Source organism: Aspergillus mulundensis, assembly GCF_003369625.1.
Source record: "Aspergillus mulundensis strain DSM 5745 chromosome Unknown scaffold_1, whole genome shotgun sequence".
In the NCBI taxonomy this organism is placed as follows: domain Eukaryota; kingdom Fungi; phylum Ascomycota; class Eurotiomycetes; order Eurotiales; family Aspergillaceae; genus Aspergillus; species Aspergillus mulundensis.
In genome coordinates, this window is record NW_020797889.1 from 2,948,687 (window position 1) to 2,971,413 (window position 22,727).

Sequence of the window (22,727 nt, forward strand, 5' to 3'; positions counted from 1 at the left end):
CCTCTTACAACCACCAACCATTCCTCCAAGGTAAACCCATAACCATAGCCAACTCACCCAACGCACCAATCTAACCAACCAACCAGTCCACCACCACCACCACCAACTTCAAACCTCTTCAACTTCAAAACCACCTCAACCAAAATGTCCGCCCAGTTCTCCGGCCGCCAATCCCCGCCCCCCGAGCGTCAGACCGGCGCCCAGGAGAACTCGCCCCCCGGCTCCGGCCGCACAGACCCCAAGTTCGCTCCCCCGCCCGAGTACGCGCCCAAGACTGCGGAGGCGCAGGGGTCCGCTCAGGAAAGCCAGACTGCGGGCCTGAGCAGTAACCCCAAGCATATCCTTGAGGATATTGAGAACGCGAAGTACACGAAGGGGACGGGGAACTAAGCGGGGTTTTCTAGTGATGATGTCATGATTTGATTTGTACTACTACCTGTTTTGTGTGTGGGTTGAGATAATGGATGCTCTTTTTATTTATTCTTGGGCTCTGTGTAGATGTTGATGTAGGAGGACTATAGAGTAGGGAGGGAGATCATTGGGTTGTGAGTTTGTGGTGGATATGTTCGAAGAAGGATTTCTTAGCAACGTTCGCAGAGTACATCTGCTCTATTATAGTTAAAAGTGCATTCATATTAGTATTCGTGCTAATGGTCATGACCGTATATATAAAGTAGCTGATAAACACACTGGTCTTGATTAAGAGGAGGTGGCCGTAAAAGGAAGAGTCGTATCGTATTGTTGCAACTTTTATAGCAATGATTTTGAGAGTATTACAAGAGAAAGAAAACTTTGGGAGAATATATGGCAGGTAAATCATGAAAATGTCATTAAGCTCAATTTAGAAGCTTCTCTTCCAGACAGCCAACGAAGGGGAATAGAGTATGAACATGAACAGATAATAAGTGACGTCATGCTAGCTAGAAACACAATCGCGAAGGTCATGATAACGTGACATGGGCCATGGTTGAATGTTGAATACAATAGATCAAGCTGGGTATATCTCCCTTACGCCTTCTCGGTCGTGGCAGGAGCAGGCTCAACGCCAGGAATGGGAGCAGGAGCAGTTTCAGTGGTAGGAGCGCTCTCGCCCTCAGCCTTCTTCTCCTCGGTCTTGCCTGCCTTGAGATCCGCAAGTCTCCTCGCCTCAGCGTGGATATCGCGAACCTGCTTGTCGGTTTGAGAGTAAAACGCACGCAGCTTCTGGCCAGTGGGAGTGTTGACAGCCTTCTCGAAGTAGCTGTGCAGGCCTCGCCAGCTGCTGGCAGCCTTGTCGCTGATCTTGTAGCTCTCGTCGAGGCCCTTGGCGCGGTCAGTAGCACCGGTCTTCTTGTCGAAGTTGTTCAGGACGCTGGTGAAGCGAGAAGTGAAGCCATGCTTCTGGTCGATGGAAATGGCCTTCTGGATAGCGTGGTCGCTGATGGTGTAGCCGTGGGCAAGGTATTCTGCGAGAATGCGGGAGCGGGGCTTGTCTTCCTGCTCGAGGTCGTTGTTGTTCTCATCCTTGGCTTCACCCGCGGTAGCGCTGTGCTCTCCGGCAATTTCGTCCAGGGTCTGAGCGGCCTTGACGGTCACGACAGAAGGGCCGAGCTGGGTCTGGTCGAGGAGAAGGGCGGTCTTGGAGGCACTGTTGCATGTTAATTAAAGACGGCATGCAGTGGAGGTGGTGCGGGGTAGACTTACGCATCCTTCTCGAATGTCACGGTTGCCGACTTGAGAGAGCCTGGCTCGCCGGAAGTGGGAGTGACGGAGATGTTGACAATCTTGCCGCTGTTGGGGTCGTTAGAAGAACTCTCCTGACTGAAGGGGGCTTGGCTGCATACCAGAAGCTGAAGAAGTCCTGGACCTCCTTCTCCGAGGTGGAGGGGTCGATGTTCGAGACGTGGACGGTGGTACGGTCAGACATTTTGATGATGAAAAGCTGATTTGGGGATGTAGACGTAGACGTAGATGTAGATGAGAAACTGGACAGGTGGACCAAGTGGTTGCGGATCGAAGAAAACGTGTGGTGAACAGGAACAGGAACAGAGTGGTCGCGGGGTATTTATTCCATCATGACGCCACGAATATCTATGACGTGGGCTTGGAGCACAGCCACGGCCAGTGGGGCAGCCAGCCTTTCATGTGAAAACGCGTCAGGTTGATACATTTTAGATTGTGAGAGACAAGGGCCAGAAGGCAGTAGAATTGATAAAAATAGTTTGTCTAATCAAGGGGGGAAGAGGAGAGAAAACGAGAGAACAAATAATGTTCCAATGAAGGTCGTGCCACACTGTCCTTATCAGTTATCGGGATGCATTGAACGCAGTGCATTATTGTGGCTGATGTTCGGAACTCGGATAGCGGAACAAGACCACGTCAATCCTCCGAAGGATCTGGTTTGTTTTTCTGGATGCTGAGTTCGAGCTCAAGATCTCGAATGCGCTGCCGCAATACCTCGTTTTCCTGAATAAGAGAGTCCACATCTCCTCGTGGAGCCAACTCGTCTGAACGACGCACGGTTGGCCCAGATGGGGTTCGTCGCTGTGAGAATGAGTCTCGACGCGTATACAAGCGTGAGGTGTTCGCAACATGTGTTGATACATCACGTTTTCTTTCTTGAGGTTGGGATGCTATTGATATGAGGCTCTGGGACCGAGGAGACACAAGAGACGGCCGCCGGCTCCGCCCATTAGTCCTTGACCCTTGAATCACTGGGAAGTGTGAGGCGCTCAAGCTTGAGGATGACCGGTGGCGCCGTGATGCTGTAGGGTATATAGGTCCGGCTATGTAGGTCGACCCGTGGAGTGTATCGACCGGTTCGTTGACCGTGGTCGAGGTGGACGAGGCTGTTGAGGCGACGGAGGATGTTTGATGGCGGAGGAGCGAGAGCTCTCTTGACAGACGGTTGACCTAATAACGGGGGATTAAACAAGGGGTTTCAAGGGATGCGGTTTGTATCTCACCATTGCCTCCTGTTCCTGTTCTAGTATTGAATGGATTTCAGAGGGTGAGAGGGGTTTTGGCTGGCGTAGGGGCCCTGTGCAGTGATATTAGTGAAATGCGTCTGCGGAGAGCATGCTCCGAAGTACTACCGGATGTTGCTCTTGCGCGCGCATGGAAGGTAGCACCGGCTTGGCTCCCTGAATCTGGGCTTCGACATCCTGAAACCAGAGGACTCGTTGCTTGCGACGATTGTCGAGACGATAGGGGCGATGTCCTGGCTGGTTTGTTCATGTCTGTCGCTGCACGTGGTCTTACTCTGGGATGTGAGAAAGTGTCTTGGACGATTTTTGGAGACATTCTAGCGACGACTGCGGAACAGGGTAGAAGGAAGATGGTTAAGTGAAATATGACGAGCAAGTAGGCAGCTCAATCTATGCTCGGGGTTCAAGGGGGATCATGAATAGAGGGATGATAGCCCATGATGAGTCGGACAAGAGCCCTGCAGGCAGCCCCTTGATAGAATTTAACACTGGGAACATGCCAGGGACAGAAAAGAGAACAAAGGGAATGCACAAGACCTGTCAGCAATCTTCAATGGTTGGCTTTGTTCTGCATCCATATTCCATGCACAATCGTTTAAGTCTCGTTCAAACAAAGATATCTCCCCCGGTTAGTATTGGACCTTATCAGAGTCGACATCTCTTACGTTCCGTTGGATAGACCATCATGTCAGTATTCAGCAGTTAGCACTCGGTAAGATATTTATATCGGGAGGATCATCAGGGACATGGCCGACAGCCGTGGTTTCTTATGTAGATAATGCATGCCTCCCTGCTGCAGCATCCGCAGAGAGAAGCATGGACTTATCGTCAGGCTCCAGCAGTCTAGAGCCTGCTATGTTACGACCATCGCATCGCATAGCTACTCCATATGCAGGACAAGGCCCATGCGGAGGTGGGGATGAATGTCTTGAAGCCGTTGGCCAGGAGCACTTGCATCTTAGGTAACCTCGCATATATATTGCAGAGCCATGAGTAATCTGAATTAAGATCAACCATCAGCTATCGTAGCTATCAGTGTACGGAGTAGATACGAGAGTTCCTCGACCAAAACCCCGCTGCAACGGAGGGAGGGAGGGCACCACGTGAGCCGAGCCAGCTTAGTAATCAGGATCTACACCGTCAACCAAACAGTGATCATCTGAAGAGGGAATTGATGGTGAATCGCGGCATAATTGGCGTTTCAGATTGAGGGTGCTTTGCGTCAGAGCTCAGTTCCAGCTCTTTCCAGCTGATTAGAGCTCCTGACCTCTTTCCCGCCCCTCATGGCCCCTCATAACGAACCTGCACCAGCTACGGACACCTCCGACATTCCTCCCTTCGCAAAGCCTCTCGCTCCTTACATCAAGAGTCGCCAGGAAGCTCTTCGCATTCGACAAGCATTGACAAGATATCTCCGCTCACACATAACCTTCGTCGATAATGACCCCGAGCATCCGGATTATCTCTCCCAATCCCACCTCGCGCTATGTGTCTCGGACAATGCGGTGTCGGACGTGAAGCGGATACCAACGGAGTTTACGGGATTGAGGAAGGAATACTTAGAGGCGCTACAAGCGAATGTGGCCGCAAGGAAGCAGAGGCAATCAATAGCCGATAAAGTGTCTGCGCAGCGCTCTGGAGGAACTGGGACAGGGAGACCCTTTCCAGACAGCTCCTCAGAGTTGCAGGCTTACCTTCGACTCGTCCGTGATCGGCGACGACACGCGAAGCTCCAAGTCTTTGAACATTATCTCCACGAGCTACAAAACCGCAATAGCCTCCGACTCGAAGATTTTGAGAATCAGGATGGCCGAAACCAAACCGCATTGCTTGAAGAGTTCGAAGTCGAGAATGAAGGCAACGGCGCTGTACCCGGTGATGTCGAGGAGCTTGTGCATAAACTGGAGAGGGCAGTCATCCGCGCTAAATCTCAACTAGACCAGGAGAAGAGGTTATATGCAGAATTAAAAGCTCGGGCCGTGACCGAAGGTAGCAGGACAGAAGAACCCGTCCCATCTGTGAAGGCTGTGGCTCTCCAGAAAACCCGAGATGAGCTTATACAATGGGTAGAGGATAAGCTTGTCGGAAGTGGGAACAGTGAAGAACCTCCTATGCGGGAACTGCCTGCTGAAGAGATCGAGGAGTCTGCTCGTATCCTCGAAGAACAGAGGGTGCGCATTATACAGCAGTATGCAATTTACACTGAAACTCGCAAGCGCCTACTAGAAGCAGCTGCTCGAGCATGTCAGCCGGTTTCGACAGCCTCCACCAAGCCTTCACCGCGAACTCTGGATCATCGCCCATCTTCTTCAGAAGAGGCGCCACCGATAGAACCTTTGCAAGTTCAGTCTTATGCTAGCGATGTTCTCCACCCTGTTTCTAAAGCTCAGCGGGCACTAGCCCTACAAAAATTCTACCTGTCTGGCATGCTTGCTAAGGAAAAAAGCACCGCGATGCGTATGCTCAATCGCTTGAGTGATGAAAGCCACCTTCTTCCTGAATATCCGATTCTTGCTCGTCAACCTCGCTTCAAGCACGCGACAGCAGCACTCAACAACCGAAATGCTGCCAGCCAAGCAGACCCCGCAAAGCAGGACGAAATTGTGAACATGGCCGAGGCATGGGCGTTTGCATCCTCGGCGGCCGGGTCCGGCGAGAAGGACTACGTGGAACAAAAGGTTGAAGATGGCAATGAACGTGCAGACCGTGCCGAACAGGAGCTACAGAAAGTCTATAGCCTGCTTAACCAGGACCTAGAGGAAGCTCTCGAAGGTGAGCAGGATCAGAAAAACAGCGATATATGGGCGCATGAAGCTCGGGCCACTAGGTCCTCGGCCAGACTGGCTCGGGCTGAAAAGCGTTCAAAAGGGCCGTGGTCGCGCTTGAACGGCATGGTTGGAGTCGCGGACTAGGAACAACGGCCCACCCTCAATACAGCACTCTACTTGCAAGAATATGTCTCGTGATGGCGTCCACATATATAGAGCACATACTTAGAGCTCGGTCCCTCGGTTGCTTCAATTGTCACCCTAGGGCTACATATCGTCTCAGTCAAATCCGTTATAGAATCCTGATGACCACCGACGACTGCCGCACATTCCATGGCCCCAGCTGCGCACAAGCTTCCCTCGAATCAAACGGCAAACCTGAGGACCTTGAAGAATTCGCCTTCAACACCCCCCTGCAAACTATTTGGGGCGGTATGTGGTAATCTTCTTAGCACGGCTTGTTTCCCGAAGTCACGCCGGGTTGATGGCCTAGCTAACGGTCTGTTGTACCGTAAGCCGATAGACGCATGTTGCGTCTTATGGCGTGATTCATTAGGAGGGTTTTGTGTGACCATCAAGCTATATGCCACAAGAGGAACGTCTGGATTTCCACCATTGGCTTCTGATATTAGTTGTCAATATTCGTGGGCAACTCACCATGGAAACCTCCTGAACATCCCGGATAATTATAGCGGCTTTGGGAATCCTACGTTAGCTACCCCAAGGTACCTGGTACCTACTTAAGACCCGAGATACAAACCTGCCGCTCGGGTTTTAACCCATGGTCTAGGTATCCATCTTGTCTTGTGATAAACAATCTCCAATACCCCGAATCCTACTACGGGGTCTTCCCTTCCCAATACAACCCTATCCAGACACCAGCATCCCTGGATCTCAACACAACAATCAAGCTGAACGCAATGACGCCACCCATTCTAATCATCGGCGCCGGCCTGTCAGGCCTAACAACCGCCCGCCTCCTCACAAACGCCGGAATCCCCTGCATCGTCTTCGAAGCCTCCCCTCCCTCCCGCACACAAGGGTACGCCATATCTCTCCGCGACTGGGGCTTCAATACCCTCCTCAAAGCCCTCGGCAACCTCCCCTTGTCTAGTCTCACGCGCGGCGTCGCACCGGACCGCCACATCGGCGGCTGGGGCTGGCTCGACCAGTCATGGCGCAATAACCAGACGGGAGAAATCATCATGATGCCGCCGAGAGAGTCGAAGGACAAGCCGTCCATCCTGCGCGCGAACCGCGATGCTCTGAGGCAGTGGATTGCGGATGCGGATGCCGGGGGCGAGGAGGAGGTTGATGTGCGGTATGGGCATCGGCTTGTGGGTGTGAAACTGCGCGGAGACGGTGAGGATGGGGACTTGGTAACGGCCGAGTTCGCAAATGGCGCCACGTACACAGGCTCTCTCCTCATCGCCGCGGACGGCGTCCACTCGACCGTCCGCACGCTACTCGTGCCGAGCGCAAAACCCGAGATCCTACCTGTCCTTGTCTACCACGGTGACTTCAAGCTCAGCCGGGACGATTACGAGCGCGTCGTCCGGCCTCACGCGGGGGAATCAACGATTCTCGGGGGCGTCGGCGACGGGTTCAATACCCCGCTGACGGTCTGCAATATCACGTCGACAACGGTGCACATGGACTGGTCGTACTCGCGACCCAGTGTAGAAAATGACCCGCTCTTTAACCCAGAAATCACGTCCGAGGAAGCGAAAGTCATTCCTGAAGCGCTGATTGAGGAGATCAATGCAAAACAATTGGGAGTGCCGTGGTCGCTGTTCGTGAACGGAGAGGCGATGCGTGGGCATAGGGTGTTCAATTGGTTGATAAGGTGTGTGTCGATGGAGAGGAGCGATGTGGATTCTTGCTCGCGGAGGGGAGTCGTCTTTGTAGGTGACTCGTGGCATGCGATGCCGATTTTTGGCGGGGAGGGCGGAAATCATGCGATTCTCGACGGGATTGAGTTGGCGAAGTTACTGCAAGGCATCTGGGCCAGATCTAAGGAGGATATGCAGGCGGCGATTAAGAAGTATTATGACAAGTCTTGGAGACGGTGCACTGATGCTGTGAGGAGGTCGAAACAGAGGTTTTATCAACTTCATCGGCCGATTAGTGAGTGGGTTGAGATTGCGGAGAAGCAGAAGATGCGGGAGTAGTTTGTTCTTAGGCCTTGACAGGATTGAGTTATGGCAATAGGAACGACGTTTGCATAAATGGAAGCAATCTAATGACTACATGACAGATGGCAAAAGCACACCCCATCAATTCGGCCGGCGTGAACTAACATACCACCGCCGTTTCGCAGCACTCCCCGGCTCAAATCCCACCTTCCGATCCTCAGCAAGCTTCCACAAGACCTGACTCAAGAACGGCGCAAGAGCCTTCTCAACCTCGTCCGACGTCTCCCCGTACATCGCGAAGATGATCTCGTGTAGCGTCAAGCCGCCCCGTCCCCGTCCCTGCCCTGCGGCTCTGCTCTCCTCGAGTATCGCGAAAACCTGCTGCACCCGGAACTCCCTGTGCTTGATGTACTCACGCATTGTAGCAGGAAGATCATCGATCACTGCCCCGTGCGCTGGGTAGCCGAGCGGGAGCTTCAAATTGGCCATCTGCTCCATGCTCTCCATGTATTGTCCCAGGTCTTCCACGACCGAGTAGCCATGCCCGAGCACGTTGTCGCCCGTGAAGAGGGCGTTTTCTTCCTCGAATAGAAAGCACATGTGGTCGGCGGCGTGGCCTGGTGTGTGCACGGCGCGGAGAGTGGCGCCCTCAACGCGGAAGACCTGGCCGTCGAGAATATCCTTCTGTCCGGTGTCGGGTCGGTTCTTGTATATGCGGGTGGAGAATGCTGGATTGTAGGCTATGAGATCGGGGACGCCGCCTGTATGATCGCCATGCCAGTGGGTGAGGAGGACATGGGAGACGTCGATATCGCGCTCCTCGAGGACTTTGGTGATATCTCGGATCCATGAGGGCATGCCCTGACACAGGTCGGTTATGTGAGCGGTTTGGCTTCACGCGCAAGTTTGGTGTACAAAAACGACGTACCTGACCGGTGTCCACGAGGATACGAGATCTGCCTGTTCCAACAAGATACGTGTTCGTCCCCTGCAGTCGCATTGGACCAGCATTTCCACCCAGGATCCGGATGACTCGCTTGGTGATGTCCGTCACGACAGGCAGGTTGGGTATGGTGTTTTCCCGGCCGGAAAGGTATTCTTGCCAGAAGTCCTGAGGAAACGGAATTCTGAATGCCATGCTGGGCACCAAAAGTTGCTATAGAGATGCCGAATGAGGCAAATGAATGTGCACACAGTCTGTAATATCGGCAGAGGTTCTGCGCTTCGGTCTCATCGCCTTGTGACGGGATTTTAATCGGGCATATTTCATAATTCACAGAAGACGGGAAATAAGACCCGAGTCAGTGCGAACTCGAGCCAGGGCCAACTATCATGAGAGGCCGGACCAGTCGCTGCACCAAAAGTCCCCGTATGGCATTTTACACAGGGTCCCATCACTGATGGTAATGCCCATCGCGATTCTCGAAAATTCCCGTACGGGCATTTTGCCCGCAGCGAACAATAACATCAAAACCCCGAATGTATCAGCCCCAAGTGTCGCTGTGCGAATGACACCGTCGGTACTTCTGCTCTGCTCTGCTCTCAACGTAATGAGCGCTTGAGCTCAACAAGCAGAGAACTGACAATGAAAGACAACACGCATAGCACAACCCTAATCTTCTTTGGGAATGAGTTTCCCAACGATGATCTCAAAGGGCTGTTCCGCTGCCTGCTGCGGCTCAGCAAGGACCGCAGGTTTCGCCAGCTGGCGGCCTTCCTGGAGGAGTCGACTTTAATCCTCAAGAAAGAGGTTGCTGCGCTGCCCCAGCCACTGAGGGATCTTGTGCCGCACTTTCATACGGTGTTGCCTCTCGCCGAGCTTGGTGATTTCCGTCAGGGCCCTCTAGGGGCTGCTATGGAGAGTGCGCTTCTGACCATACTGGAACTTGGCATGTTCATAGGGTACCGACAAAGCTTCCTTTCCCCTTGGGCACAGCTGATTGTATACATAGGCATTATGAGGCCGAAGGCCGCGACTGGGACTTATTTGAACACAACACCACCCTCGCTGGTCTGAGTATCGGTCTGTTAGCTGGTGCCGGCGTGGCCCTGTCCACCAAYCTAGCAGAGGTCGCACAGAACGGAGCAGAATGTGTCCGCGTATCTTTTCGATTAGGGGTATACGTCAGCGAGATCTCTCGGAAGCTCGAGGCACCCCAGGCGGACGGCGCGTTATTGAGCTGGGCTCACGTTGTCACCGGAGAGACAAAGCCCGCCATCCAAGACGAATTGTCAAAATACAACTCGGAATCGGGCACACCAGAGCTTCTCAAGGCCTTCATTAGCGCCGCCGATAAGACCTCCGTCAGTGTGAGTGGGCCACCTTCACGCATGAAAGCCTGCTTCAGCAGCTCGCATCTCTTGCGGTATTCCAAATCTTTCGCCCTGCCGGTATATGACGGGCTATGCCATGCGTCGCATCTGTACAATGAGAACTCAATCAACACAGTTATCAACAGTGCGGAGTCCGTCATCCCTGTCTCTCGCCCGGTGCGACTTTCTCTTCACTCTTCCAACACTGGTCAGCCTTTCCCAGCCGCTACTGCCCTCGAGCTATTCCAGGCTATCGGTACAGAGTTGCTGACCGGTACCATCTACCTCGACAACATCACCGACGGTATCATGAAGCGGATTGGTGACTTCAACCCGACTAGCCTTCATGTTGAAACGTTTCGCACATCGATAGTATTCAAGAGCATACGAGCGGCTCTCGAGGCCGAGTTCTCAGATCTGGAGATCAAGATAACAGATTTGGTCCCTTGGGCCCTGAAGGACTATGGTACCCACCAGCCTCGTTCATTTGCGCAGTCGAAGCTGGCTGTTGTTGGCATGGCCTGTCGTATGCCGGGTGGTGGCAATGACACGGAGCTTTTCTGGGAGATTCTCGAGCAGGGACGCGATGTCCACACAACCGTGCCGGCAGACCGTTTCGACTTGTCCACCCATTACGATCCTAGTGGCAAGACCGATAATGCTGCAACGACTCCATACGGTAACTTTGTTGATAAGCCGGGTTTGTTCGACGCCGGGTTCTTCAACATGTCACCGAAAGAAGTATGTCTTCCATCATTACCTAAAGGTAACCGCGCAAGATAGAAGATGCTGACAGCTGCAGGCGGAACAAACTGATCCTATGCAACGACTGGCGCTCGTCACTGCGTATGAAGCGCTGGAAATGGCTGGTCTCGTCCCTGGTCGAACTGCATCGTCGAACCCTAAACGCATCGGCGCTTACTATGGGCAGGCGAGTGACGACTGGCGAGAACTGAACGCGTCCCAGAATATTGGCACTTATGCAGTAACGGGTGGTGTCCGTGCCTTTGGCAACGGGCGTATCAACTACTATTTCAAGTTCCCTGGGCCCTCATTCAACGTCGATACTGCCTGCTCCAGCGGTTTAGCTGCTGTTCAGGTTGCTTGTTCGGCACTCTGGGCAGGGGAGGCTGATACTGCGCTTGCGGGTGGTCTGAACATCATCACCGACCCCGACAATTATGCAGGTCTGGGATGCGGCCATTTCCTCTCCAAGACGGGGCAGTGCAAAGTTTGGGATGAAACTGCAGACGGCTACTGTCGTGCTGATGGCATCGGTTCAGTCGTCATCAAACGGTTAGAGGATGCCGAGGCAGATAATGATAACATCATTGCTGTTGTACTTGCCGCGGCCACGAACCACTCAGCTGAGGCCATCTCCATTACCCATCCTCATGCTGGAAATCAGAAAGATAACTACCGCCAGGTAGTCGATTTGGCTGCGGTCAACCCGTTGGACGTGAGTTTCGTTGAACTCCACGGCACGGGAACCCAAGCTGGAGACGCCGTGGAGTCCGAGTCTGTGCTTGACGTATTCGCGCCCCGATCCCCGCCTCGACGACCAGATCAATTGTTGCAATTAGGCGCAGTCAAAAGTAACATCGGACATGGTGAAGCTGCAGCAGGCATTGCGTCGTTCCTTAAAGTGCTGTTGATGTACCAGAAGAACACGATCCCTGCGCATATTGGCATCCATACGATCATCAACCCCACCATTCCCAAGGACCTTGAACAGCGTCGTGTCCGCTTGACCCAGGAGAACACGCCCTGGCCACGTCAAGAGGGCAAGAAACGGATTGCAATGGTCAACTCATTTGGGGCGCATGGCGGAAACACAACCGTGCTGCTGGAAGATGGCCCCGAGCGAAAGAAGGACATCGCGAAAGACGATCGCTCGACTCATACCGTCTTGATATCTGCCAAATCCAAGAAGTCTCTACAAGCCAACATTGCGAACCTAGCCCTGCATTTAGAGAAGCATCCTGATATCGACTTGGCCGATTTGTCTTACACAACCTGCGCGCGTCGCATCCATTACACCTTGCGCGTTGGATTTGCAGTGTCGAGCATCGCCGGGCTGCGGGATTCGCTGCGCAAAGCTGGAGAGAAAGAGTCCCTCGCTGAGGTTCGCCCTACTCCAGGGGATGTTCCCCCGGTCGTTTTCGCCTTCACCGGCCAGGGCGCCTTCTACCAGGGCATTGCCCAGGAGCTGTTCGAGACATTCCCTTACTTCCGTGAGGAAGTCCTACAGCTTGACCATGTTGCCCAACGACTTGGTTTCCATTCAATCGTGCCCGTGATCGATGGAAGCGTCGGAGAGAATCCATCAGCAACCATGTCCCAGCTGAGCATCGTCGTGATCGAGATTGCCCTTGCCCGCCTCTGGATCCTACTGCTTGGTATGCAACCTAGCGCTGTCATCGGTCATAGCCTAGGCGAGTATGCTGCACTGGTCATTGCGGGTGTGTTGTCGACCGCGGACGGCATTTTCCTCGCCGGACGACGTGCCCAGCTGATTGAAAAGTGCTGTACTCCTGGCAGCCATGCGATGTTGTCGGTTCGCGCGTCAGTATCTGAAGTCAGCAAGCTTCTAGGAGATGCCAAATACGAGATGTCGTGCCAGAATACTCTCAACGACACTGTAATCGGCGGTACAAAGGCCGATTTGGATGCTGCCCGGCAAACCCTCGAATCCAGCAACATCAAGTGCGTGCCGGTAGACGTGCCTTTCGCATTCCACACTGAACAAGTCGATCCAGTACTAGACCACCTAGCTCGAATTGCAGAGACAGTGCACTTCAAGGCCCCAAGTATTCCCATCATATCGCCTTTGTTGAGAAGTGTGGTATTTGACGGCAAGACGATAAACTCCACTTACTTGACACGGGCTACACGCGAGCCCGTTCATTTCGCTGGAGCCTTGGAAGCCGCACAGGATCTGGGCATGGTGAATGAAAAGACAGTTTGGGTTGATGTCGGGCCGCATCCAATCTGCGCTGGTTTCGTGCGCAGTTTGATCCCCAAGGCGCGCGTCGCCTCGTCATGCCGGCGGAACGAAGATAACTACGCCACAATGGCGAAGAATCTTGTCGCGTTGCACCTGGCTGGTTGCACTCCTGTCTGGGACGAGTACTTCCGTGCCAACGAAAAGGCATACTCATTGCTTACCTTGCCCAAGTATGCCTGGAACGATGTCAACTACTGGATCCAGTATATCGGCACCTGGACGTTGGACAAAGCCCACCTAAAGTATACTGGAACAAATGGACCGCCAAAGACTAAACCGTCGTCTTCGGCATTGCGGACATCTTTGATCCACGAAATAACCGAAGAGACTATTGGCGAGGAATCAGCCACGATCAGTATCGTCTCTGACGTACAACACCCCGATTTTCTCGAGGCAGTTCATGGACACCGAATGAATAATTGCGGTGTAGCAACCTCGGTAAGTTTGGCTGGTTTTCTTCTTGCCGGCGAATGTGTGCTAATGATAGCGCTCAGTCAATCTGGACTGACATGATGTTGACTGTTGCTGAATACCTGTATAACAAACTTGCACCCGGGGCAAAGGTACATATGAACGTGGGCGAGCTTGAGGTCTTGCATGCGACGGTGGCCAATCCTGCCAAAAACTGCACGCAGAACCTGTACCTTGACGCCCACCTAGACCTTCCAACGCAGCGGATGTCATTCGCTTGGTTCAATGTCGATCCTGCAACTGGCAACAAGGCCGCCGAGTCTTACGCCACTGCCTCTGTACGGTTTGAGAGCGACGTGGAAAAATGGAAGACTGAGTGGGAACGGATGACGCATTTGGTACTTGGCCGAATTGAGGCACTAGAGCGCATGGCCAAAGAAGGACAGGCAAGCCAGCTATCCAAAGCGTTATCATATGCGCTCTTCAAGAACGTGGTCGATTATGCGGATCATTACCGCGGTATGGAACGCGTGATAATGCACGACTATGAAGCGTTCTGCGACATAACGCTTGTTCCAGAACGTCGAGGCGTCTGGCACACGCCGCCACACTGGATCGATAGTGTCTCCCACCTCGCAGGTCTTGTCATGAACGGAAGCGCTGCCTCAAACACTCGCGATTACTTCTTCGTCACTCCCGGTTATGACAGCTTCCGTCTGCTGGAAAAGCTAGACCCGGATGTCAAGTACCAAAGTTATGTGCGCATGTTCCCGCTGCCAGAGGCTAACATGTACGGTGGTGATCTGTATATCCTCAAGGATAATCAAATCGTCGGCATGGTTGGACATTTCCAATTCCGCCAGGTGCCGCGTCTGCTCATGGATCGATTCTTCTCGCCGGCAGCAGCCGCGAAACAATCAGTGACGGCTTCTACCCCTAAAGCTGCACCCAAACCTGCACCGGTCCCTGTGGTCAAATCGGCACCAGCAGCGCCGGCCCAAGCTGAAACAACAACTGCATCACTTCCCAACGGCCAAGCGGAGAGCACCAGCCCTCCTCAGCCACAAAAGCCTTCGGAGCCCGCGATGAACGGTGTCAAGACGCCAGAAGCAGAAAACCCTAGCAAAGCCGACGCTGAAGGTCCCAATGGGACTACCTCCCAGCCGGAAGTCACCGGCGTAGTAGGTCAATGCTTGCAGTTGATCGCCAGCGAAACGGGTCAGGACGTGAGTGACCTGACGCCGGATGCAACTTTCGTGCAGCTAGGAGTCGACTCGCTCATGTCACTGGTGCTCTCAGAGAAGTTCAGAGCTGAGCTTGGTCTGGAGGTCAAGAGCTCCCTCTTCCTGGAGTGTCCGACTATTGGAGAAATGATGGAATGGTTAGAGCAGTACTGTTAGAAGGAGGTGTTTGAGGAAGTTAGTGAAGGTTTCGATGGTCTTTTTAGCAACGTGTATTAGATTGATTTCCATGCTTCCTGCTATCGAGATATATCCCTTGTCAATCCATTTTGGTGAAGACTCGATCCGGGTGTGCCATAGTACAAGGGACCCGAGTCAGCGTAGAGTTCCCTTCTGGTCTCGTGTCCCCCAAGAAGTTCTACGATTAGTTCGTGAGATGCGCGCATTAAGGTAGACATCATTCGAGTGGACAACTTGTTTTTCTGTGCGACATGAGAGAACGGCATGAGGAGTCGAGTTGGACTTCAGACAGGGAAGCAGCTCACTGCAAACTCCCAGGCAATAAAGCATTGATGTTATGATGTATCCATGGCACCCTGCTAGATTCAAGCACAACGCACCATGGACCAGGGCCCATATGAGTTATCCCGGGAATTGACCGATGCATTGAATAATTTCATCTGATCAGCTCTGGGGCGGCCGCTGATAAGACGCGATGCCAGAAAAGGAAAAAGACTCAGGATCACTGGCCCGACGAATGGGAAGCCAGGATGCAGCTGATGTCAGCCACATTTCTGCTCAGGGCGGCAGGCGGTGAGGGGCGGGCTTTGTTGGCCGTGCACTTGGCTGGGTCCGACTTACGGAGCAGGGATCTTTTTTTCTGGCTCACAGTCCCCAGTGTCCACACACCGGCGTCTTATCGGCCCTGAATTCAAGGCCTCTTCTTCTTGAGAGCGATATTCGTTGAATTGGCGCTATTCCAGTTTCTCTCCCGCTGATTGTCTCCTCCGGTTCCGTTCCGTTGACTCATTCGCCGCCTTTTACCTCCAATAAATTTTTCTGTGTCCCTCCGCTCCGCTGCTTTCACCGTCCTCCTCTCTTTGACTCACCCACATCCTCAAAGCCAATTCCTCCAATCCCCCTCATCCTCCTCCCTCCCTCAGTCTTGGGCGTGCGGCAGAAGGCGGGACGACGGCAGGGCTTAATCTAGGCCGAGCGAGAAGGAACAAAGAAACCCTCGGAGCTATAGCGGTGCGAGCGTCCATCCCTCCATCGCCGAGTCTATCGACGGAGTAGAGCGTAGTCACAGCTCAATTCGACTGTTTGCTCTTCGCTTTACTCTACCTCGCCTACCTCTCGAGTAGTGCACCGCGCAATGGTTCTCGCTGCTCGGTGCGGGCAGGCTACGTCCGCCCTCCTGCGTCAACGATGCCTCGCTGAGACCCGTCGCTCTGCGCTGGCTCTGCGCTCTTTCACTTCCCAGAGCACCACTCGTTCCACAGCATCGGCACTCCGATTGCAACAGAAGACCCCTTCGCCATGGCGATCGCAGCAGCTGCGCAACTTCTCCAGCGCTCTCTGCCGCCTGGCTGCCGAGTCGTCCTCCACCGGTGACAGCTTGTTCTCCAGCGGACTTGTCAACCCCGGTGCCAACCTGGTCGATGTCAAGAAGGTGCTGGTCATTGGTAGTGGTGGTCTGAGCATTGGTCAGGCCGGAGAGTTCGATTACTCTGGTAGGTCAATTCGTTTTCGCGGTTTTATTCTAAACAAGTAGAAACAGCGCAGCTGCTTGTATCAGATCAGTAGCCGGACGAGCTAAAGGAATGACGGAACCGCCTGCTGACGCTTATGCTCTTAATTCAGGTTCCCAGGCCCTCAAGGCTCTCAAGGAAGCCGGTGTCCAGTCGGTTCTGATCAACCCGAACATCGCTACGATTCAGACCGACCACAAGCTCGCTGATGAGGTTTACTATCTGCCCGTCACTCCGGAGTACGTGACATACGTTATCGAGAGGGAGCGCCCTGACGGTATTTTCCTGTCCTTCGGTGGTCAAACCGCCCTGAACCTCGGTGTGCAAATGAACCGCATGGGTACCTTTGAGCGTTACGGTGTCCGGGTGCTTGGTACCAGCATCAAGACTCTGGAGACCAGTGAGGACCGTGACCTTTTCGCCAAGGCACTTAACGAGATCAACATTCCCATTGCCGAGTCTATCGCCGTCGGTACTGTCGATGAAGCTCTGAAGGCCGCTGAGGAAGTTGGCTACCCCATCATTGTTCGCTCCGCCTACGCTCTCGGTGGTCTGGGTTCCGGCTTCGCGAACAACCCCGAGGAGCTGAAGAACTTGGCTTCTCGCTCCCTGACTCTGTCTCCTCAGATTCTGGTCGAGAAATCTCTTCGCGGCTGGAAGGAGGTCGAGTACGAAGTCGTCCGTGACGCTTCCAACAACTGCATTACTGTTTGCAACATGGAGAACTTCGATCCTCTGGGTATCCACACTGGTGACAGTATTGTAGTCGCGCCTAGTCAGACTCTGTCTGATGAGGAGTACCACATGCTCCGTACCGCTGCCATCAAGATCGTCCGCCACCTTGGTGTTGTCGGTGAATGTAACGTCCAGTATGCTCTGCAGCCTGATGGACTTGACTACCGTGTTATCGAGGTCAACGCTCGTCTCTCACGTTCCTCCGCTCTGGCCTCCAAGGCCACTGGATACCCTCTCGCGTATACCGCTGCGAAGATTGGCCTGGGTCACACTCTCCCCGAGCTCCCCAACGCCGTCACCAAGACTACCACCGCCAACTTCGAACCTAGCTTGGATTACATCGTTACCAAGATTCCCCGCTGGGATCTGAGCAAGTTCCAGCACGTCAACCGTGACATCGGCAGTGCCATGAAGTCTGTCGGTGAGGTCATGGCTATTGGTCGTACCTTTGAGGAGTCTTTCCAGAAAGCGATTCGTCAGGTCGATCCTCGCTTCGTTGGATTCCAGGGCGACAAGTTCGAGAACCTGGATGAGGTTCTTAAGAACCCTACCGACCGCCGCTGGTTGGCTGTTGGCCAGGCTATGCTCCACGAGAACTACTCCGTTGACAAGGTCCACGAGCTGACCAAGATCGACAAGTGGTTCCTCTACAAGCTCCAGAACATTGTTGACAACCACAACGAACTCAAGGAAATTGGCAGCCTGTTTGGCATCAACAAGGAGATGATGCTGAAGTCCAAGAAGCTCGGTTTCTCTGACAAGCAGATTGCCCAGCTTGTCGGTGCCTCTGAAGATGATGTCCGCGCCCGCAGGAAGGGATTCGGTATCAGGCCCTGGGTGAAGAAGATCGACACTTTGGCTGCCGAGTTCCCTGCCGACACCAACTACCTCTACACCACATACAACGCTACTTCCCACGATGTTACCTTCGACGACCATGGAACCATCATTCTCGGAAGCGGTGTGTACCGTATTGGCAGCTCCGTCGAGTTCGATTGGTGTGCTGTCAACGCTACACTCTCTCTGAGGAACATGGGCAAGAAGACTGTCATGATTAACTACAACCCTGAGACTTACTCCACTGACTTCGACACCGCCGACAAGCTGTACTTCGAAGAGCTCAGCTACGAGCGTGTCATGGATATTTATGAACTCGAGAGCGCTAGCGGCGTTGTTGTCTCTGTCGGTGGCCAGCTCCCTCAGAACATTGCCCTCCGCCTCCAGGAGACTGGCGGTGCCCACGTTCTCGGTACTAACCCCAAGGACATTGATAACGCTGAAGACCGTCACAAGTTCTCTCAGATCCTCGACAGCATTGGTGTTGACCAGCCTGCCTGGAAGGAGCTCACCTCTGTTTCGGAGGCTGAGCGTTTCGCTGAGACTGTTGGCTACCCCGTCCTGGTCCGTCCCAGTTACGTTCTCTCCGGAGCTGCCATGAGCGTCATCCACAGCCAGGATGAGCTCAAGGAGAAGCTCCTGAACGCTTCCGCCGTCTCTCCCGACCACCCCGTTGTTATTACCAAGTTCATTGAGGGCGCTCAGGAAATCGATGTGGATGCTGTTGCCTCCAACGGAAAGCTCCTTCTGCACGCCATCAGTGAACACGTTGAGCCTGCTGGTGTTCACTCCGGTGATGCCACCCTCGTCCTTCCCCCTGCTTCCCTTGAGAAGCCCGTCATGAGCCGTGTCAAGGAGATCGCCGAGAAGGTTGCCAAGGCCTGGAACATCACCGGTCCCTTCAACATGCAGATCATCAAGGCCGACCAGGAAGGTGCTAAGCCTGAGCTCAAGGTCATCGAGTGCAACCTCCGTGCTTCTCGTTCTTTCCCCTTCGTCAGCAAGGTTCTCGGAACCAACTTCATTGACGTCGCCACCAAGGCCCTCGTTGGCCGTGACGTTCCTGAGCCTGTCGATCTTATGGAGGTCAAGCGTGACTACCTCGCTACCAAGGTTCCCCAGTTCTCCTGGACCCGTCTAGCCGGAGCCGACCCCTTCCTTGGCGTCGAGATGGCCTCTACTGGTGAGATTGCTTGCTTCGGTAAGGACGTTGTCGAGGCCTACTGGGCTTCCCTGCAGTCCACCATGAACTTCCGTGTGCCTGAGCCTGGTGAGGGTATCCTGCTGGGCGGTGATATCACCAACCCTGCTCTGGCCCAGATCGTCGACTACCTCCAGCCTCTAGGCTTCAAGTTCTTTGCTGCCAGCCCCGAGGTTAAGGATCACATCGAGTCCGCTACCAAGGAGAACACCCCAGTCCAGGTGATTGAGTTCCCCAAGAAGGACAAGCGTGCCCTCCGTGAGGTCTTCCAGAAGTACGACATTCGCGGCTGCTTCAACCTTGCCAAGACCCGTGGCAAGACCCTCCTCGACGAGGACTACGTTATGCGACGAAACGCTGTTGACTTCGGTGTTCCTCTCTTCATGGAGACCAAGGTAAGATAACTATGCCAATCCAAGCTGACACACTCCAACTAACCCCTTCGACAGACTGCCCAGCTCTTCGCTCAGGCTATGAACCAGAAGCTCCCCCGTGCTGAGGGTATTCCCTCTGAAGTCAGGACCTGGTCCAACTTCGTCGGCGGCAAGCTTCTGTAAATTACAAAAAACTAAAAGTTTCTGGATACTTTAATTACCCGGTGTTATACTGTGTTCATTTTGGTTTCCAGGCAGGCAGGAACGCCGTGTTTGTTCGGCGTAGCGGATGAGATTCACTCTCGATAGACCTTTTCCTGTTTAGCCCTGCAGATGGGCTAACGGTTTCTTCTTTGAAGGACAGAGTGTACGCGTTGCGGCCACATCACGTCCTTTGATTATCTTACTTTAGTTGCTTATATTCGGCTGGTATTTACAGGCAGGCTGTGCGTGAGCGAGAAAAGATTTTGAACTGGATATTACGAATGATTTGATTTATTGGCAGCATTGGCAGTGTATGTTTTTATTTGTAGTATAGTGATTATATCCAATCTCGACTTTCAATATGAACTTACTGGAACTGAGAACTGAATTCTACGTTGTGGAGGTAATCTCCTTGATTACCCTAAACGAGAATCTTCTGGACGGCAGGAGCTCCAGGCCAGGGTCGACAACCTTCGTCAACTCCCCTCCAGAATTCTCATTCCGACAACAACCCGTTTTCGCCTTTCTATAATCGATTACTCAACATCTATCTTACTATATCTCTATTAACCAACAGCGACACTCATTCATCACCACCTCATCATATAACGTATTCTATCCGGTTTGTCGTCTAGTCATGTTCCAAGACCGAAGGCTAACGTCCAACACAGAACAAACAACATCAGCCTTGACCGGTCCTTCGCCACTCAGAGAAGATTGCTAATCAGGGAGTCAGCTTCCTAAGAGCTCGGGGATTATTAAGTCTTCGTCAAGCTTACAGTTCCCGGAACAGCGATACGATAGAGTTCCAGCATCATCCAGTAAACGACCATCCTCAAGCTTGCGGTTCCCGGAACAGGGATGCGGTAAAGTTCCAGCATCATCCACACGTATCCATTATTAATCAACGACCAGGTCCGACTCAGCTCCTCTGCCATCAGTCCTATCTAAAACCACTCCAGGGCCGGCTCCGAACGGTTTAGGGAGAGGCCTGTTTGCAACAACTGATCTCCGCGCCTGCGATGACGTGCTACACGTAGAGAACCCATTCGTCGCAGTATTAGAAACCGATCGACTTGATTATACCTGCTCCGGATGCTTTGGTAAGAAGCAGGAAGAAATCACTGCCTTCGAGAAGGAAAACGAGCGTACATTGAAGGCCTGTGCAGGATGCCATGTCGTTAAGTACTGTGATAAGGTTCGCATCGGATGGGCTCTTCATTTCAAAAGATTAGACTAATTTGTGTTGGTATAGACATGTCAAGCAAAGGATTGGAAGCTTTCACACTCTAACGAATGCGCTATCTACGAAAAACTGAAACCGAGAGTTCTCCCAATCAATGCCAGGGCGCTCTTGCGGATGGTGCTGCGCACGAACGCAAAGAAGAACGCCTTCACAAAGGAGGAACTACAGCTATTCCATTCTCTAGAGACACACATTGCCGACATACGTAAGGAAAACAAGGAACAATGGCAACGCATTGCCCTCACGTCGAAAGCAGTGAAGGAATACTCGGGGACAGAGTTGGAGGAGGAATCGATAGCAGCTTTTTGTGCCAAGGTTAGTCATCCAAAACTCTAAATGAAGTACACTTCTCTTCTCTCTGGATGAGTTCTGATGACGTTGGATTCTAGCTTGAGTTGAACTCTTTCAACCTAACCAATTCTCGGTACGACCGAATCGGTGTATATGCACATCCTTACGCCGCCCTGATCAACCACAACTGCGACTACAATGCGGTTGTGGCATTCGATGGCCCTGAGCTTTACATAAAAGCCCTCCGTCCCATTGCCAAAGGCGAGCAGATTTTCATCTGCTATGTCGACACCACGTATCCCGCGCATATACGACGAAAAGAGCTGCGCGAAAGATTCTATTTCCAGTGTCAATGCGGCAAATGCTCACGCGAGAAAACTCCGGACGCGAAGGTCGGTTTGCAAGCGCAAGCGTTGTCCATTGCCAACAAGCTCAATGAGAATCTTCCCGACATGACTAAAAGGCAGCCACTTTTATCGACCATTGAGGCTCTCCTTGAGAACAACTGGCCAGTAAGGCAACAGCCCTTCCCCTATCTACTCGGCGAATTGGTTGCGGCCGATTTGGCGGCTGGCAAGACTGGGAATGCGTTCGTATGTGACGTTTTCCGATATGATCTTGATAAAGACGTGTATCCGCATGAAGCAAATCCACTTCGTGCCTTGCATATCTGGTCTGTGGCCTCGACTGCAATGCATTTATATGCACAGTCCATGACAGACGCTCCGCTTCAGCCTCCAAAAATCGCCAAAAGGTATTGGGAGAAGTCCGTTGCGTCTAACATCAAGGTGAACTATGGCTTGATTGCTTTCACTCTGCTGAACACGCTTGTCCAGCGGGAGGAGAAATATTGCACAGTTCCTGGATTCAGAATGATCATTCGAGAAGCCTTCGCGCAGATACAAGCCGAGTTCATCAAGCCCGGAGTGGATGTGAACAACTTGCTTGGTAGGGCGAGACAAGAGTGGGACAAGGTCGTGAAGACGATCGTTTCTATGTTTTAACTAATAATTGGCCGAAGGGAGGACACGATAACATTCATTGGCGTTATGTCGGCGACACCAACATTATTTGACCCGCTTGCGTGGTTGTAGCTTGGCTTTTCCAAGCATTCACAAGTAGCTACTACTAGTTCATTTTTTGATCAAGCACAAGATATGAAAATAATGAAGATAAATTTCGTTAAATTAGACCCTTTCTACACTAGAAAGAGCCAAGGCTCCTACCTCCCACCCAGCGGGACAGGAGTATAGAAATCCCGTGGTGCAGGACATCGTAGGTTTTCATGCCGACAAGACCATTGTATT

General features: G+C 52.8%; 7 protein-coding genes across 7 annotated transcripts; 5 read left to right on the forward strand and 2 right to left on the reverse strand.

The window, feature by feature from the left end:
• Window positions 1–144: 144 nt before the first annotated feature.
• DSM5745_02448 (uncharacterized protein) lies at window positions 145–390 on the forward strand (the record flags this gene model as incomplete). The annotated part of the gene is made up of 1 exon (XM_026744464.1): window positions 145–390. One exon carries the CDS (start codon window positions 145–147, stop codon window positions 388–390), a length of 246 nt encoding a protein of 81 aa, XP_026607627.1.
• Window positions 391–1,008: 618 nt separating this feature from the next.
• On the reverse strand, window positions 1,009–1,906 carry vip1 (putative actin cytoskeleton protein (VIP1); the record flags this gene model as incomplete). The annotated part of the gene is made up of 3 exons (XM_026744465.1): window positions 1,009–1,627; window positions 1,684–1,770; window positions 1,824–1,906. The coding sequence occupies 3 exons, from the start codon at window positions 1,904–1,906 to the stop codon at window positions 1,009–1,011; spliced, it is 789 nt and encodes a 262-aa protein (XP_026607628.1).
• A 2,343-nt stretch (window positions 1,907–4,249) lies between these two features.
• Window positions 4,250–5,878, forward strand: DSM5745_02450 (uncharacterized protein; the record flags this gene model as incomplete). Its single annotated transcript, XM_026744466.1, has 1 exon — window positions 4,250–5,878. The coding sequence occupies one exon, from the start codon at window positions 4,250–4,252 to the stop codon at window positions 5,876–5,878; it is 1,629 nt and encodes a 542-aa protein (XP_026607629.1).
• A 161-nt stretch (window positions 5,879–6,039) lies between these two features.
• nscC (FAD-dependent monooxygenase nscC) lies at window positions 6,040–7,905 on the forward strand (the record flags this gene model as incomplete). Its single annotated transcript, XM_026744467.1, has 3 exons — window positions 6,040–6,166; window positions 6,258–6,459; window positions 6,525–7,905. 3 exons carry the CDS (start codon window positions 6,040–6,042, stop codon window positions 7,903–7,905), a joined length of 1,710 nt encoding a protein of 569 aa, XP_026607630.1.
• Window positions 7,906–8,010: 105 nt separating this feature from the next.
• Window positions 8,011–9,007, reverse strand: nscB (metallo-beta-lactamase type thioesterase nscB; the record flags this gene model as incomplete). The annotated part of the gene is made up of 2 exons (XM_026744468.1): window positions 8,011–8,730; window positions 8,798–9,007. 2 exons carry the CDS (start codon window positions 9,005–9,007, stop codon window positions 8,011–8,013), a joined length of 930 nt encoding a protein of 309 aa, XP_026607631.1.
• Window positions 9,008–9,454: 447 nt separating this feature from the next.
• On the forward strand, window positions 9,455–15,000 carry nscA (non-reducing polyketide synthase nscA; the record flags this gene model as incomplete). The annotated part of the gene is made up of 4 exons (XM_026744469.1): window positions 9,455–9,771; window positions 9,822–10,923; window positions 10,985–13,627; window positions 13,684–15,000. The coding sequence occupies 4 exons, from the start codon at window positions 9,455–9,457 to the stop codon at window positions 14,998–15,000; spliced, it is 5,379 nt and encodes a 1,792-aa protein (XP_026607632.1).
• A 1,156-nt stretch (window positions 15,001–16,156) lies between these two features.
• On the forward strand, window positions 16,157–22,424 carry DSM5745_02454 (Carbamoyl-phosphate synthetase, arginine-specific large chain; the record flags this gene model as incomplete). The annotated part of the gene is made up of 6 exons (XM_026744470.1): window positions 16,157–16,514; window positions 16,585–19,700; window positions 19,755–19,858; window positions 20,799–21,081; window positions 21,139–21,444; window positions 21,519–22,424. The coding sequence occupies 6 exons, from the start codon at window positions 16,157–16,159 to the stop codon at window positions 22,422–22,424; spliced, it is 5,073 nt and encodes a 1,690-aa protein (XP_026607633.1).
• Window positions 22,425–22,727: the final 303 nt, after the last annotated feature.